The sequence below is a fragment of the Gymnogyps californianus genome, chromosome 2 (assembly GCF_018139145.2).
Source record: "Gymnogyps californianus isolate 813 chromosome 2, ASM1813914v2, whole genome shotgun sequence".
NCBI lineage: Eukaryota > Metazoa > Chordata > Aves > Accipitriformes > Cathartidae > Gymnogyps > Gymnogyps californianus.
The window spans coordinates 119836042-119849977 of record NC_059472.1 but is presented as its reverse complement, the minus strand read 5'-3'; the positions used below and the strand labels follow the sequence as shown (position 1 = coordinate 119849977).

The following is a 13936-nucleotide window of genomic DNA, read 5'->3' as shown; positions in this document are numbered from 1 at the left end:
GTTGATGGTGAGAAACCTTCCCCTGAAGTGTGCAAGAAAGGAAGGAAGGGGCTGTTTTATCAGCCTTGTTGCTGGTACTTCTCTTGAACTAGTGTTTACCACTAGTATAGCTGTAGACTCAGTTACTTGTGTTCTTTGAAAGAAAAGTCTGCTGTAGCAGTACTGTCTGCACTGTTCTTTCTACTCTCACTTCTTACCTCATGTTTCTTCAAAATGAAGCGTTTATTGGTCTTGCACAGCTCTGTTTCAGAGAATAGTTAGTTCAGTGACCCTTACCACTTAGAGTTATGATGTTAGAGAAGCAATTGCAGCTCTCGCAAATACCCTTGCCAATAACTCCTTCTACTTTACAATCCAACAGCTGCCTGAAGACTTTGCTGTGGTGTATGGTGAGGCAGAAGGTGAACTTTCAGTGGGGGGAGTCTTCCTCAGGATTTTTATTGCCCAGCCGGCCTGGGTTTTACGGAAACCAAGAGAATTTCTCATTGCACTGTTGGAAAAGTTTACTGAACTACTGGAGAAAAATAACCCCCATGTAAGATGATTTTTCTGATTCTGCTCTTTGAATTTGTTTAGCAGTCTTAAGCTACTAGTCTTTTAGTATCTGATTAACGTAGATTCCCACACTTTCTTCCCAGCATGAATGATATGTTTTTTTGTCTGCTTTCTGACTCTCTGTAAAAGCATGTAGATATGTTTAGGCAACTTCTGAACACGAGTCAGTGCTTTTAAAGTCCCTGAAGCCACAGAAGTAGCTTCAGTAAGTCTTAGAGGCTTATTTTGTGGTAGAGATGAGGCTTAACAAATGAAGTGTCTTTAATTCTTCCATGACTGACCAACCTAAGAAAATGGCACTTCTTCTACACTGCCTTTAAAAATTTTCAGCTCTTGACATTTCTAGTGTCCTTCTGCAATACTGACTTCCTGCTCTGGTGTAAATTGTGACCTATACAAGACTGCCACCTAACAGTTAGTGTAATGCAGTAGAACTAATGTGTTACAGTTTGAATGAGAACAATGTTCAAGTCAGTAACTTCATGATGTTACTAAAAACTGAATTTTAAACGGTGTTCAGACAGATTCTGGGTTAGACTTGCAGGGAGGGAACTAACTTGCACATTGAATAAAACAGACATAATTGTAATAAAGATGTGATGGTGGTTACTATAGGCATGCAGAATACAGCAACTGTGCTGAGTGCTGCTGCACAGACTGCAGAACCCTTTAAGGCATACAGGTGGTCAGCCTAAACATCCATGCTATCATGCTTCCACCGAGCAGGTTAGCGCATGTGCTGTTGCGCATGCAGAGGCTGCAGCCGGACACTGGCTTATCTAGATATTGGAAATAGTGCTTAGAAATTTGCATGTGATGTGTGTTCATGAAACTAGTGAATGTCTGCCACTGTTGGAGCTGATCGTGTTCTTCTAAACTTCTTGTGTTAACAATTTCAAAGCAAAGTGACGTGATAAAAGCATTAGGGAAAAAAATCTTTAATGCAGAGCAAGTGAGAAATGTTACTATTATGGTAATACATAAGGCTTTACTGAGTTATGCTTTCTGTTGGTTTTTGGTTTTCTGCAGGGGGAAACTTTAGAAACCATTACCACAGCAACTGTGTGCCTGTTCAGTGCCCAGCCTCAGCTAGCTGATCAAGTTCCTCCGCTTGGTCATCTTCACAAGATAATCCAAGCTATGAATCACAAGAACAATGCCATTCCTAAAAGTGCCATTCGTGTCATACACATATTGTCTGACAATGAGGTACTGAGTCATTTAAGTGTTCAAGGGGAGAAAAAAGCATAACTGGAGTTATTTGTATTGTTAAGTAGTGTTCCTAGAAGGGCATTATTCTAACTATAAATACTGTGTACCAGATGAGTAGGGACTTACACCTAATTAATGGGGAATTGATAGATTAAAGATGCTGAGAAATTTATGTTCTTGGCTGACCATATCTGCCACAACCGTCGAGCTTAGCATAAAATACAGTACTCTGGATGTTTCTGTCTCTCTGTAGCTTTGTGTTCGAGCAATGGCATCTCTAGAGACCATTAGCCCTCTCATGAATGGAATGAAAAAGAGATCGGATATAGTTGGTATAGCCTGTGAAGCACTTAATCGAATGTTTCAGAAGGAACAAAATGACTTAGTAGCCCAAGTAAGTAGTACATTCTCAGACTGTAAAAATGTGATATTTTTATATTTGGGTATCTCAACTGTTCATAAGAACAAAGGTACTGTTCAATTTAAGTGTCCAGGAGGCGTCCCAGAAGCCATCTAAGTAATGTGCTTTTCATGTTGGAGAAGTCAAAAGTCAGTCCTTTACCCAAAATGCAGACCCATTCAGGGATGTTACCCGAGCATTGAAGCTTAATGCATAGGATATTGTTGGCTTGTGTCTGCTGAGAAAGCGTAACATAGGAATGCCAGCTAATTCAACTGAGTTTACACCTAGACAGAGCAGAACTGCTTGACAGTATCTTTGCTTTCTCTTGTATGTATTTATACAGCTCAGGAAAAATTGACTAGCTTAAACATACTCAGTAATAGCTGTTGGCACTTTTGGTTCACACTAATGACAGTAATGTAAAACATCTGTGTGGAACTTCATAGTCCATGTTAAGACAACTCATTTGGGTATGTTTGCAGGCTTTGAAAGCAGATTTGGTCCCGTACCTTCTAAAGCTGCTTGAAGGTATTGGTCTTGAGAACCTGGAAAGCCCATCTGCAACAAAAGCTCAGATTGTTAAAACACTGAAATCCATGTCTCGCAGCCTGCAGTATGGAGAACAGGTAAGTACTGACAAGTCCTTAACTGGGCGTTGTACACTTGGAAGATCAAACTCTGAACATCCCTTGTTTAATCTAATGGCTGACGTGCATCATTCTACCTAAAATGTTAACATCATGTAACTACAAAATCATTACGGGTTGGAACGTCTCCATCTGTTTCTTGTGGAGAAGTCATTGGTTCAATGCATGTGAAGAGCACTAATAAAAAGACAAATCCCAAGTGCAGAAATGTTCTATAAGCTAGTAGGCTTCTACTGACAACTCTTCAGAACTTGTGTTAGAAATGTAAATTGCTTTTTTGTTTCCTGGATAAATACTGTTGTAGACAACTGCAGCAGTGTTATGGATGTCTATTCAAGTTGGTAAAATTTGTCCCAGTAACTGTGCTAGTTCTTGGTGCCTTTCTCTTACCCTTGTGTTGAAAACTTTCTCAAGGGGAGGCAAACTGAGGATAGATCTTTCCTCCAAGTTGGCCCTATCTTCCTGTAGTACAGGAAAAGTCCTGTTCTACCTAAGCTCTAGATGCATGGCAAGTGGCTGCTTGCAGGGTTGCTTTTCCTTGTCACCTAATTAGGGAATGAGGGAGAAAGTCAAGCTACTAAATAACTTCTTTATGAGCCTTCTGCATTACGTGTTCAGCTGCACAATTCAAATGGAAAAGCAAATTGCTACAGTCTGCTTGGAAATGCGTGATTCCGTATCGCAGTCTAAACAACTGCCATGCTGTTTGGTAGTCCCTTCAGAATGGTTTGGTTCTAGAAAATTAGTTTGTTCCCCTAGAGCATTACAAATGTTACTTGCTCACTGTGTTAATCTCTTCAAATACTGTAGGTAAATGAAATTCTGTCTCGTTCTTCTGTGTGGAGTGCCTTCAAAGATCAGAAACATGACTTGTTCATTTCTGAGACACAAACAGCAGGATACCTCACAGGTTAGCAATCCTTTCCTGTTTATGTCCTGAATCATACTGAACTGTTACTTAATTGTCAGACTTGACTCTGGAGATACTGTTTATCCTTGGGATCGAGTGCTATCATGTGGCCTGAGCATTCAATGCTGTAAAACTACAGTAAGTTTTTAAAATGGTTATCAAAAGCTACACTTTTTTGTGGTTGAGAATGTATTTCTCTGGATAGTCTTTGCTGTACCTACTTCTAAAATATCAGAGCAATGGAATCTGGACACTGGCAAGTCCTTGCAAGTACCCTGTAGTGATAAAGCAGAGATGTAATCAGAACTAATCAATGACAGTAACTTTCCATGCTTTCTCAGGATCAGTGTAGTTCTAGAATAAACTGTTTTCCAAGGTTCGGGGGAGGAGTAAACTTTCTTCAAAATCACTTAAACTGGCTGTATTAATTGTGCCATGTGAATTACGCTGCTTTAGTGTTAGGCATGTAGTTGTAGTATCGGAACAGTTTGAATGTTAATAGCTGGGGTGTGAGGCCATGTTCCAGTCAGACTCAGTGCACTGGCAGGGCCCTTCTCTGGTGGGAATGGTCTCGTGCCTGTACTTGGAGCTTGTGGCATATACTTGAATGCACCTGCGGTGCACCCTGGGTGAGTCCCCTGCTGGTGCCACCAAGACTGAAATAGCACCCCAGGTGTGCCACCTCAGTCCCACTAGCAGTGTAGAAGAGCATTCTAGCTGTATGTGCTGTGTGCTGTGCGCACACAAAGGATAGCAACTGATGTGAACTTCCTTACTGGTAATGCCATGGTGTAGACATAATGCTAGAACAGTTACGTCATAGCAAATCAAATTCTGGTTCTTCCTTCACTCGCATGCAGCACTTGATAAGACACATCTTGAATGACTACATTCTGCTGTATCACAGTCCAAAACTTTGCTATCACAGATTACTTGCTATATCTGAAAATATTTTATGTAATGACATTGTAGCAAACTTTGTCTAAAGCAACACATGATACAGACTTCTGACTCCTCAATAGCCATCAGCTGAACAATCATTTGGTCTTAAAAGTTTAGCCTCCCAGGTAAGGTTTTAAAGTCCTTTGACAAGTCAATATGAACACTCCCATGTGCCGCATGGAACTCTCTCATCTAACCCAATATAGGAATCTTAGTAAAGCTTTCGAGTGTAACTGAATTAATGAGGTATAAATCAGATGGCCATATAGACAGGAAAGTTTTTCTTGCAAGATACTAGCATGTATTTTGAGAAAATTAAGCAAGAGTCTTTCAAGTCAGGAATTGGAGATTCTAGAAGCAGATGCTTAATATTTTGAGAGTAGGTATATTGCAACAGTTGATGCATTTTTCCACACAGGAGAGACTCTGTGCTTTAGCTCTGAACAGGAGTTTTCCACTTATTGCACCATTTAATGCCACTTTGACAAAGAACACTTAAACACTTGATTCAGTTGGTACTGAATTTCCTTGTTATTTCACAAATACTATAAATTAAAAGTATGAAGTAAATGCTAGTTGATTACTGGCTATGAACTGAAACTACACCAGACATTGTCAGGCTTGAGACTGGGGGCAATATAGCTATCAATTGCCTTAAGGCCTGTGCTGCATTTAAATTGCCTAATGTTTAAGTGCTTGCAAATGTAGAGTGAAGATGCTATACAAATGCAACGTATAGATGGAAACCAAACTACAAGCTTTATTTTTAACCTGCCTTATCTTGTATTCTGCCTTATGTCTTGCTTCAAATTGCTTTGCTATTTGCAGTTCCCTTGAAACTTCCCTTGCTTATTTCTCTTCCCTCAGGTGTCTCTTCTCCTTCCCTTCTAACTGGCAGCAGTCCCCTTCACCTGAGAAGTGGGCTTTAGATCTGCTCTGCCAGGCAGCTTGCTAACTTCTGTGTAGCTCTCTAAAGCAGGTAGATACCATCTTGCAAAATGCACGCTGCACTTGCTGCATTCCAAGTAATAGATGCATGTCACAGAACTGTAACAAATGTGTGGTCCCAAACTGCAAAACACCAATAAACTTCCCTTCTTCAAGCACACAGGAGCAGAAAACTAAACTGCAGTGGCTGATACTTGCTGGTACCACAGATGAACTAAACTTCTGAAGTATGTTAGGAATCCTCCATAATGGAAAAGTTTGAGGGACAAGAGAACTGGTGGAATTTTTGCACTAGGACCTGTAAAAGTGGGTCTGGCTCTTGGCAGGTGCCACTGATGGGCTGGCAAAGAGAAGTCCCTTTCTGAAGCCAGAGAGCTTTTTTTTTTTTTTTTTTTTTTTTTTTTTTTTTGCCAAAGGCACTGCTTGCTTTGCTCTCTTGCTTGCAGTAGTAGTGTAGGACTGTTTGCAAGGAGACAAACCATGCTCTGATGTTCTGGCTCCAGGCTGTAGTGAGAGAAGGGAGGGTGGGGCATGAAAGGATAGTAAATTTGGAGAACTTGATGAGGATGACTTAATAGGGGAGAGTAAAGGACCCAGCAGAACTTACCATGTGGAAGATGAGCAGCATAGGCTGAAGGTCTCATACCAAGTTGATCACTGTATTGATGCAGGAATGTGTTGCGGGTTGGCAGACAGCCATTAATCTGGTAAGAGTTGCTGTTGAAACACCTCATGCTGCAACATGAGTTTTTATTGTAATCCTTGAAAGTTTCTGTATGACTAAATTTTAAACTCCAAGCTTTGAGGGAGAGGGGCTTTGTCTGCAGTGCAAAACTGACTGCCCCTATAGTAATCGACATAGAGATTTATTAATGGTAAGGACTTCTGCATCTCCAGTACAGAGTCTGTGTATCCCAAGAAGGCTGTTACTTTTTCTCACTGAAGGGACAAAGAGCTGCCTAGACAAGCATAAGGCAGTTCTGCTTGTTCACAGGGCAGCCCACTGAACTTCCTTTAAATACGCACCTGGGAAAACCTTTGCAACACTGAAAGCATCAATGTGGAGCCCAGTAGTGGAATGCATGCCTGAACTCACTTTGCTTCTGCAGCAGGTCCTTTCCTTAGCAAAGGAAGGCTGCCTCCTCTTTACTGCCACTTCCATGGTGGAAAGTGAGATGGATAATGCTGGTGGTTGGGCTTCTTCTGTAACTTATTTGGCACATCAGAATAAAAAATGCAGAGCAAGTCTGAGAATGGCCTCCACAAGCTACTCCACTTAGTGGACTAAGATGCCTTAATTGCTAGTGTTCCTAGATTCCAAAGAATCTAAATGAAAATGCTTCAATGTTCTCGTTTAAGGTGTCTGGTTGACTTAGATGACGTATTTGAGTGTTACCAGAGGGAATAAAACTGTTCAATCACTCTTTAGAATCAAAACTAATCACCAATATTCTGTTTTCTTCCCGAAAGGCCCTGGAGTTGCTGGTTACCTTACTGCAGGGACGACATCATCTGTAATGCCTAACGTACCACCCCCGGTAGACAACGAAGTGGGAGATGTCAGTTAAGGACTGGAAATCCTTGTGAAAGAGACAAAGGCAGACGGGCCAGTGATGAGGAACAGCACTTTCCTCCAACACATTGAAGTGAACTTACTGCCTTTCCAAGTGTTTAATGACAGTGTTATTCCTTTTTCTATGACTGTTTGGTTTTTTTTTTTTTTTAGGAAAAAAGTCAGTGATTCTAACTATCACACTGTAACACAAGAAAGCACTCTGTGGATCAGCTGAAATGGGTACACAAGAATTTTTTCTTGTTGTATGTAAGCACATTTTGTTCCTTTATATTTGTTTACAAGACTGTGAATCAAACTTTCCTAGTTTTTATATTTTATGAATTAGCATGACTGGAGTTGAGCTACAGTCTAGAGGAATTGGGCTAAAATCACTTTGACCTCACCGACCCCCACTAAAAGGGCATCCCTTCTTCTCCCAGTCTGATGTGATCACTCCCATTGAACATGACTTGCAAAGGGTTTGTCCCTGCACCAGTTCACTGATGTCCTTAATCATTAACATTATCTTCTTCCTGAGATCAAACAGCATTAGACATTCATATGTATAACTGGCTTGACCAAATTGACAAAGCTTCAGCAAAAAAACCTTAAAGTTGACATGTTATGTAAGAAATTAGTGTAATTGTGAAATGTTCTATACATTATCCAGTATATAAAAACTTTCTATATTGAGTGTACATTATACAGATCATTCATATGTACATAAAATTTTAAAATAAAGGGAATTAAGAGCCTTGTTAATGAGATAAAGGTGGTGTTCTTACGTAGCTGTTCTTTGAAGGTGTGGGAAATGACGGCGGTCAGAGACCTTCATTTGAGTGTGGCTAAATAGGGTTCCTGGGCGTTCTTGGAAAACACATTGTGCAGGTTTTGGCAGCCTGGAGCAGAACTCCTAAACCACAGGCAGTGGTACAGTGCAGGCTGTTTTGTATTTGAAATGCACTTCAGCCACTGACCTGTTGACATTCTCAACTTCCTAGGAAACATTCTTGGCAGGAAGCGAGAGGAAACTAAGATGGATAGAAATATGAACAATAATCATTGCTTTCTCCAAAGAGATTATAATCTTGGTTTTAGGTATAGTGAATTGATATGAGGTAAGAAACTTATTTGTGGAAAGCTTCCAGTTCTAGGTACTCTGAAACTGTACCACCCTGACTTCAGCAGCTTTAGCTGGAACACCCTTCAGGTGAACACTCTGCTGTAGGCTCAAGGACAGAACTGGCTGCAGTCCCATCCTGAAGACTGAGCCAACCAGGGCGTGTTCTCTCCAAGCTCCAACACTGTGCTAGGGTGGTTTGTTCATGCAAAAAGTAAACACTTGTATCTTAATTGTTGATCAACCCTGTATAAGTTGAAAAGTGATTGTCCTAACTTTATAGGACATACTGGCGGCACAGTATGCTGTGATCTGCCTGGTTCTGTTACTGCATGAACAAGTTCTCTTGTAACTAACTAATGTTGAAGAGGATTGTTGCAGAAGCAGAGCTGAAGAACTCTGACCTTTGAGAACTTCACAAAGGTGTATTGGGCATAAATGGCAGAGCCTGTTTTGGTCACAGAGGAGGCCATGAACTGGCCAGTCACTGCTGGTTCCAGCCAAAACCTCAGCTCCTCAGAGGGGAAGGTGCCACCTATGCTTAGACACATTTAAGAAAGGGTGGGAGCAGCTGGGGCCAGGAGGAGGCTTGTGAGGATGCACAAAAGGAGACACAGAAGGAAAGACAAAAGGGGCACCTGTAAGGAGAAACGTGAGGAGATGTGTTGGGAGAAATGAAGCAGAGGAGTAAGAAGCAAGGAGTCGCAGACAAACTGCTACACACTGACCCCAGCCTCCTGTGCTGGCCCTAGCCTCACTTGAGGGGAGGTGGGGGAAGGACTGGGTGTAGCCTTAGTGAAAAGGAGGGCAGCTGAGAGCAGGAACTAGGGAGAAGAGAGGGTTGGTCTGCAGCTGAGCTTTGGAAAGGGAAAAGAAAGGCATTACCCTAAGTGTTTAATTGTCATTTAATGAAAAATTAAAAGTTTATCCTAGCTTGCAATACACTAAATTGGGTGAAACTGCTGAGTCAAAACTGCTTTGCCTACAATAAAAGGATAAAGAGGGCTTTGGCTCAGAGCAAATAAAGCGCTTTAAGCCTTTTAGTAAATAGATTTTATTTAGTGTTATAAAGAACCCAGATGAATTCTGGTATTTACATGGCATTCTGCAAATTTTTAAAAGCAAGCCCCTGATTAAGTGTAATAATTACAAGTAAAGAGTGAGAGAATATGTATTGCTTCAAGCTAGAATCAAGTTGCTGTATTCATCCAGTTTTACCTTAAATAGCATTATTGCACTGAACAAAATCTTTCCTAAATCTTCCATCCATTTGAGATGGCTTTATGCTGACGTTAGATTTTTGCAGTTAACTTCTTTGACTGCTCAAGCAGTTCCCACCTTGCGATTGCTGAGAGATGAACTTCATCGGGCCCATCTGCGAGGTGCAAGGTCCGTATATAAGCAAACCTGTGTCGGAAGAGCTGAATTAGGGGTAGATTTCTAATCCTGCCACTCCAGCAGTCTGACAGCAGGAGTTCTTGACACTATTTTTGCTATAGCCATCCTTGTAACAATAGCTGTCCTTTGAAAAGAGCTATCACACAGGAGATACTGCAGCAAAATCTTCCTGGCAGGACTGAGATGTGTGGGCTGGAAATTCAGAAGGCTTGCTTCTCTCCAAGGCCATAAGGGATAAGACTGAGCTTTAGAAACAGATCCTCTATGCTGCTGCTAAGAACTATTTTTAGGTCCAGTGCCAGCTTTTTTTTTCTTTTTCTGTAAGGGTAAAGCAATGTAATTGCATTGGAATTGAATTATAAAAGCAATTGTTTTAAGTTTTATAGTTTAAAGGCATATGGACCATTATTTCGGGCTACCTGAGGTGAAACAGCATGTCCCGGTGTTATAAAATTATCTTAAAAGAAATGCTTAGAATCTACAGATAAGTCTCCCTTTACTCACATAGAAGCCAAGGGAAAATCCTGGGAAACTCCAGCTCCACCACACACTTGGATTGCACAGTCAATCACTTTAAGCACAGCTCGAGGGACAACCACTTTGGTCATGGCTACCTGTAGTTAGAAGAGAACTCATATTATCAGTAATAGTTTCATAAGCAAGTGAAAGTATTTATCTAACAGCTCTACTGAAGATTGGTATCTCACAGTACATTCCCTCCTCTTTGGACTGGATGAGAGCTCTGCTGTTCCAGTCCCTGGGTAAGGTAAACTGTTGTGCTGAGACACGTGAGCAATGCTGGAACTTCTTTAATTTTTAAATACTTTATCAGATTGATCTCAAAGTTTTTAACTGAGAACACTTTCCAATCTCGTGACAATCAACAGCACATGTTAAGGCTATTTTCAACATGAAGTTGTGCTCTACAAGTAGAAGAATAACATTTAGCAGTATGTTTTAGCTTATATTTCAACCAGTTGAATGCACAGGTATTGCATCCCCCAAGTCCTAGCCTAAGGCTGCCAAAAAAATGTTTACCTCTCTTCTTGCTTTTCTGTTGCCTAACATGTCGATCTTGCTGGCTGTTTTTAGCGTGAGCAGTCGAGCCTGTTTATGCTAAGGCGGCATTCAGCAATCCAGTGGGCAACAACTTCCTGCAGAAACCAAAGCCAACAAGCAGAAAGTCAGTTAATGCCTCCTAACATGTCTGGGTAAGCCTGCCCTAAGGAAGATGCCCCTGTTCCTCAGCATGTGCGTGCTTAGTCACTCAGAGACATTCTTGTGCAAATTAAAGCTGGTTTGATGCATGTAATCTAATATGAGGAAAAAAGAAAGAAAACACTTGACTGACAGAAAAATTAAAGATGGAGCCGTTCTTTTCCTGACAGGAAAGAGGAAAAGGGGAAAAACTCCAGATTCTGGCACACTTTCATTTCCTGGTCAGACCCACTGCCTGCTAGCCATTTTCCTGAAGCCCTTCAAAGCCTGCTTTTTACTCCCTGCTTTCCTTTACCTGCTACCAGGACTCACAACCCTCTCTCTGTGTAACGTGCCCCAGTATACAAAAATGGGAGGGTGAAAGGGGAGAGGAATTGGTTCTGTTTTGCTTAAACTACTGGTGGTGGTGTGTTACACACCCAGGCAAACAGCTGCAGGGTGGTGCCTGCTGCATCTGTCTGTTCACATTGATGATAAATTCGTAGCTCCCTTGATCCAAACAAAGTTACAGTCTTGGCAGCCCTTCCCTGCTCCTCTTAGCTAATTCCACTCTGCAGCCAACATACCACAGTAGAAAAAAATGTTCATGTGATGCTTGTCAGCGCAAAAGCTGTTTGGAGCCTGAGCCAGCCTCGGGCACATACTCCTGCCCGGACCGTGGATGTTGTAGCCTTGGCAGCCGCAGGAGGCACGAGCAAATGTGCAGCACTCGCTTCAGTGCAAAGTCTGGGGGCTTGGCTTAGCTTATGCCAGCAAAGGTGGTGTGAACCTGGGTGGAGGTGTTCAGACACGCTCTTCTGCCGACAGCTCCCCGGGTTGTAACTACCTGCCACGTGGGCGGTGGTGACAGTCACCCTGTTACCCAAGGCAGCCAACAGCCTCATCTCTTCCTTAGCTATCCTAGAGCTGTGAAGAACCTAGGCTGGCTATGCAGCTGGCTATGCAGCTGGCCTCCAGGTCTTGCCTGTGGCTTCATCAAACATTGTTTTTACTTTAACGAGCTTCTGAGAAATAGCGTGCGCCTCATCCAACTCCTGGCAATTCTAGGTTATGGTCGTGAATGGAAGTTTGGCAATGACATGACTGGAAAATGGATATGTAAGATTATTCCCTCTGGATCTGTACAAACAATTTTGTATAGCCTGTGCCAGATACTAATTCAGTTTCCTCTTTCCGTTGCCTTTACTTGTTTTTTCCAATAAAGTCATCCTATCTGTTGGATAAAACTGAGGAACACTTGAAATGTGATAGACCAACTACTAAGTGCTGATGGTTCCTATAAAAAGCAGACTATCATCTTTTTATTATTCTAGCGAGCTCTCTCTCATGAAACTATTTCAATTCCAGAGCAAGATAATACCAAAAATCCCAATATGGCCCTGGTTTGGTCTCTACTTCCATAAGTAAGTACAAATAATTGATCAGAGAAGTAAAATTTTTAGTCAAATTTAGACCCTTGAGTGTCTCCAGTAATCATGAACGGAGATGTCTATGTGACAAATTTGATAGACAAAAATGGTGAATTCAGATTGTAACTACAGAAACATAAGCTGTACGCCTGAAAAAATGCCTGTCCAAACTGATCAGTGAAAGCAGAGAAAAAATCGTGGTGACAAAATCTGTATTCAAATCCAGCAACGGATATCCAATTAATTGCAAGGAAAAAAAAAAAATCCCACAGCTTATAGTGAAAAATGGGAGCCTCGCAATGTGATTTTTTCCCTTGCCACCTGAGGCATTATGAATAGGAATTCAAGGCTAGGGCACATCTATTGCAGTGTCCATTATTAGAGTCACAAGGTTCTGCGTGGGTGGGGCATGTGAATTGAGACAAAGAGGGAACATACTTACGTGGTGATACAGTTTCTTCCCAAAAGTCTCTCTCTGTGCTGCACGCTGGCACATTATCTGTAAAGCAGTTTCAGCTGCACCAAGGGACCTCATGCAGTGATGAATGCGGCCCGGCCCAAGCCGACCTTGAGCTATCTCAAACCCCCTTCCCTCACCTGGTTGGAAAGAAAAACAGGCACGTGCAGGCTCCTTGATTCCCCCTTGAAAGAATCCATGGCTCTGAGCAGAAGCGGCCTCATAGCACCAGAGCTAGCAGCAAGCTTCTTAAAGGTTTATTTTGCAGAACTGTTGCTTGTTTACTCCAACTAGATCTATATTGACACACTGTTAATAATACTTACAGCACAAAGCACACTCTAAGATCATTTCTGAGACGGTTTGATTTACCTGATTTAATTTAAATGTTGTTAATCTTACATTGAAAAATACATCTAGGAGATTTGGTATGAGAATCTAGGGGAACACTCTGAGGTTTCCAGGTCCTAGGGCTACTCGAGAGAGAAAGCTCTTTCAGCAAAACAAAAATAGCAGAGAGGAAATAATAGAAGAAATGAGGATTTATAATAAGTGAGAGAAGTAGAGCAAAGTTCTCCCTGCAGAAGGTCACAGTGCTGGCCTGCTCATTCTTTCATTTTCTCTTTTCAGTTCTGCTAAGCCTGCAGGCACCAAGCCTGGGATGGCCACGGACTACAGCAGAATGCTCTTTTTAAAAGTCTGTAAAGTCTATTAGAACTAGTTTTGGGGAAAGAACACCACTGACAGTTTCTGCTTTGCTCTACTTCAGGGAAGTGATTTTCGCATGACAGCTACAGCTGCCCTGCTTCCTTCAATCACCTTTCTGCTCTAAACAAGTTACATTCAAGCAGTAGGTAGACTGCTAAAGGAAGAGTGGCCTCCCTCTTACATGTGTTTGAGAACCTGGCTCAACTGACCATAGCTGTTTACAATAACTTATGGTGATTCATAAAATAAACCATCGTTTCATAAAACTTGGTTCATTGCTGTACGTATTAAAAAGGAATTAATACTGAAACTCACCCAGTATTATATTGGAGACAGGTACTCGCACATCATTAAAGTGTATCTCAAAATGTCCTCCATGGATCTCATCTACAGGGATAGAGAAAACACAACAGTAGGGTAAAACGAAGGAGGATAAAAATACAGGCCTTCAATT

At 41.6% G+C, this 13936-nt stretch overlaps 2 protein-coding genes across 3 annotated transcripts in view; one reads left to right on the top strand and one right to left on the bottom strand.

Moving 5' to 3' along the window:
- Positions 1 to 7933, top strand: part of DNAJC13 (DnaJ heat shock protein family (Hsp40) member C13) — a 57138-nt gene extending 49205 nt beyond the window's left edge. For both annotated transcript variants that reach the window (XM_050890690.1, XM_050890689.1), the window contains 6 exons: positions 362 to 535; positions 1585 to 1764; positions 2021 to 2161; positions 2653 to 2796; positions 3628 to 3727; positions 7088 to 7933. In XM_050890690.1, coding sequence (XP_050746647.1) covers positions 362 to 535; positions 1585 to 1764; positions 2021 to 2161; positions 2653 to 2796; positions 3628 to 3727; positions 7088 to 7185 — 837 coding nt within the window. In that variant the 3' untranslated portion in view covers positions 7186 to 7933. The remainder of the gene's footprint in view (positions 1 to 361; positions 536 to 1584; positions 1765 to 2020; positions 2162 to 2652; positions 2797 to 3627; positions 3728 to 7087) is intronic.
- Positions 7934 to 9338: 1405 nt separating this feature from the next.
- The window catches only part of ACAD11 (acyl-CoA dehydrogenase family member 11), a 31161-nt gene continuing 26563 nt past the window's right edge, over positions 9339 to 13936 (bottom strand). Inside the window, 6 exon segments of the mRNA XM_050892684.1 lie at positions 9339 to 9699; positions 10195 to 10304; positions 10729 to 10802; positions 10805 to 10844; positions 12760 to 12914; positions 13798 to 13869. Coding sequence (XP_050748641.1) covers positions 9585 to 9699; positions 10195 to 10304; positions 10729 to 10802; positions 10805 to 10844; positions 12760 to 12914; positions 13798 to 13869 — 566 coding nt within the window. The 3' untranslated portion in view covers positions 9339 to 9584.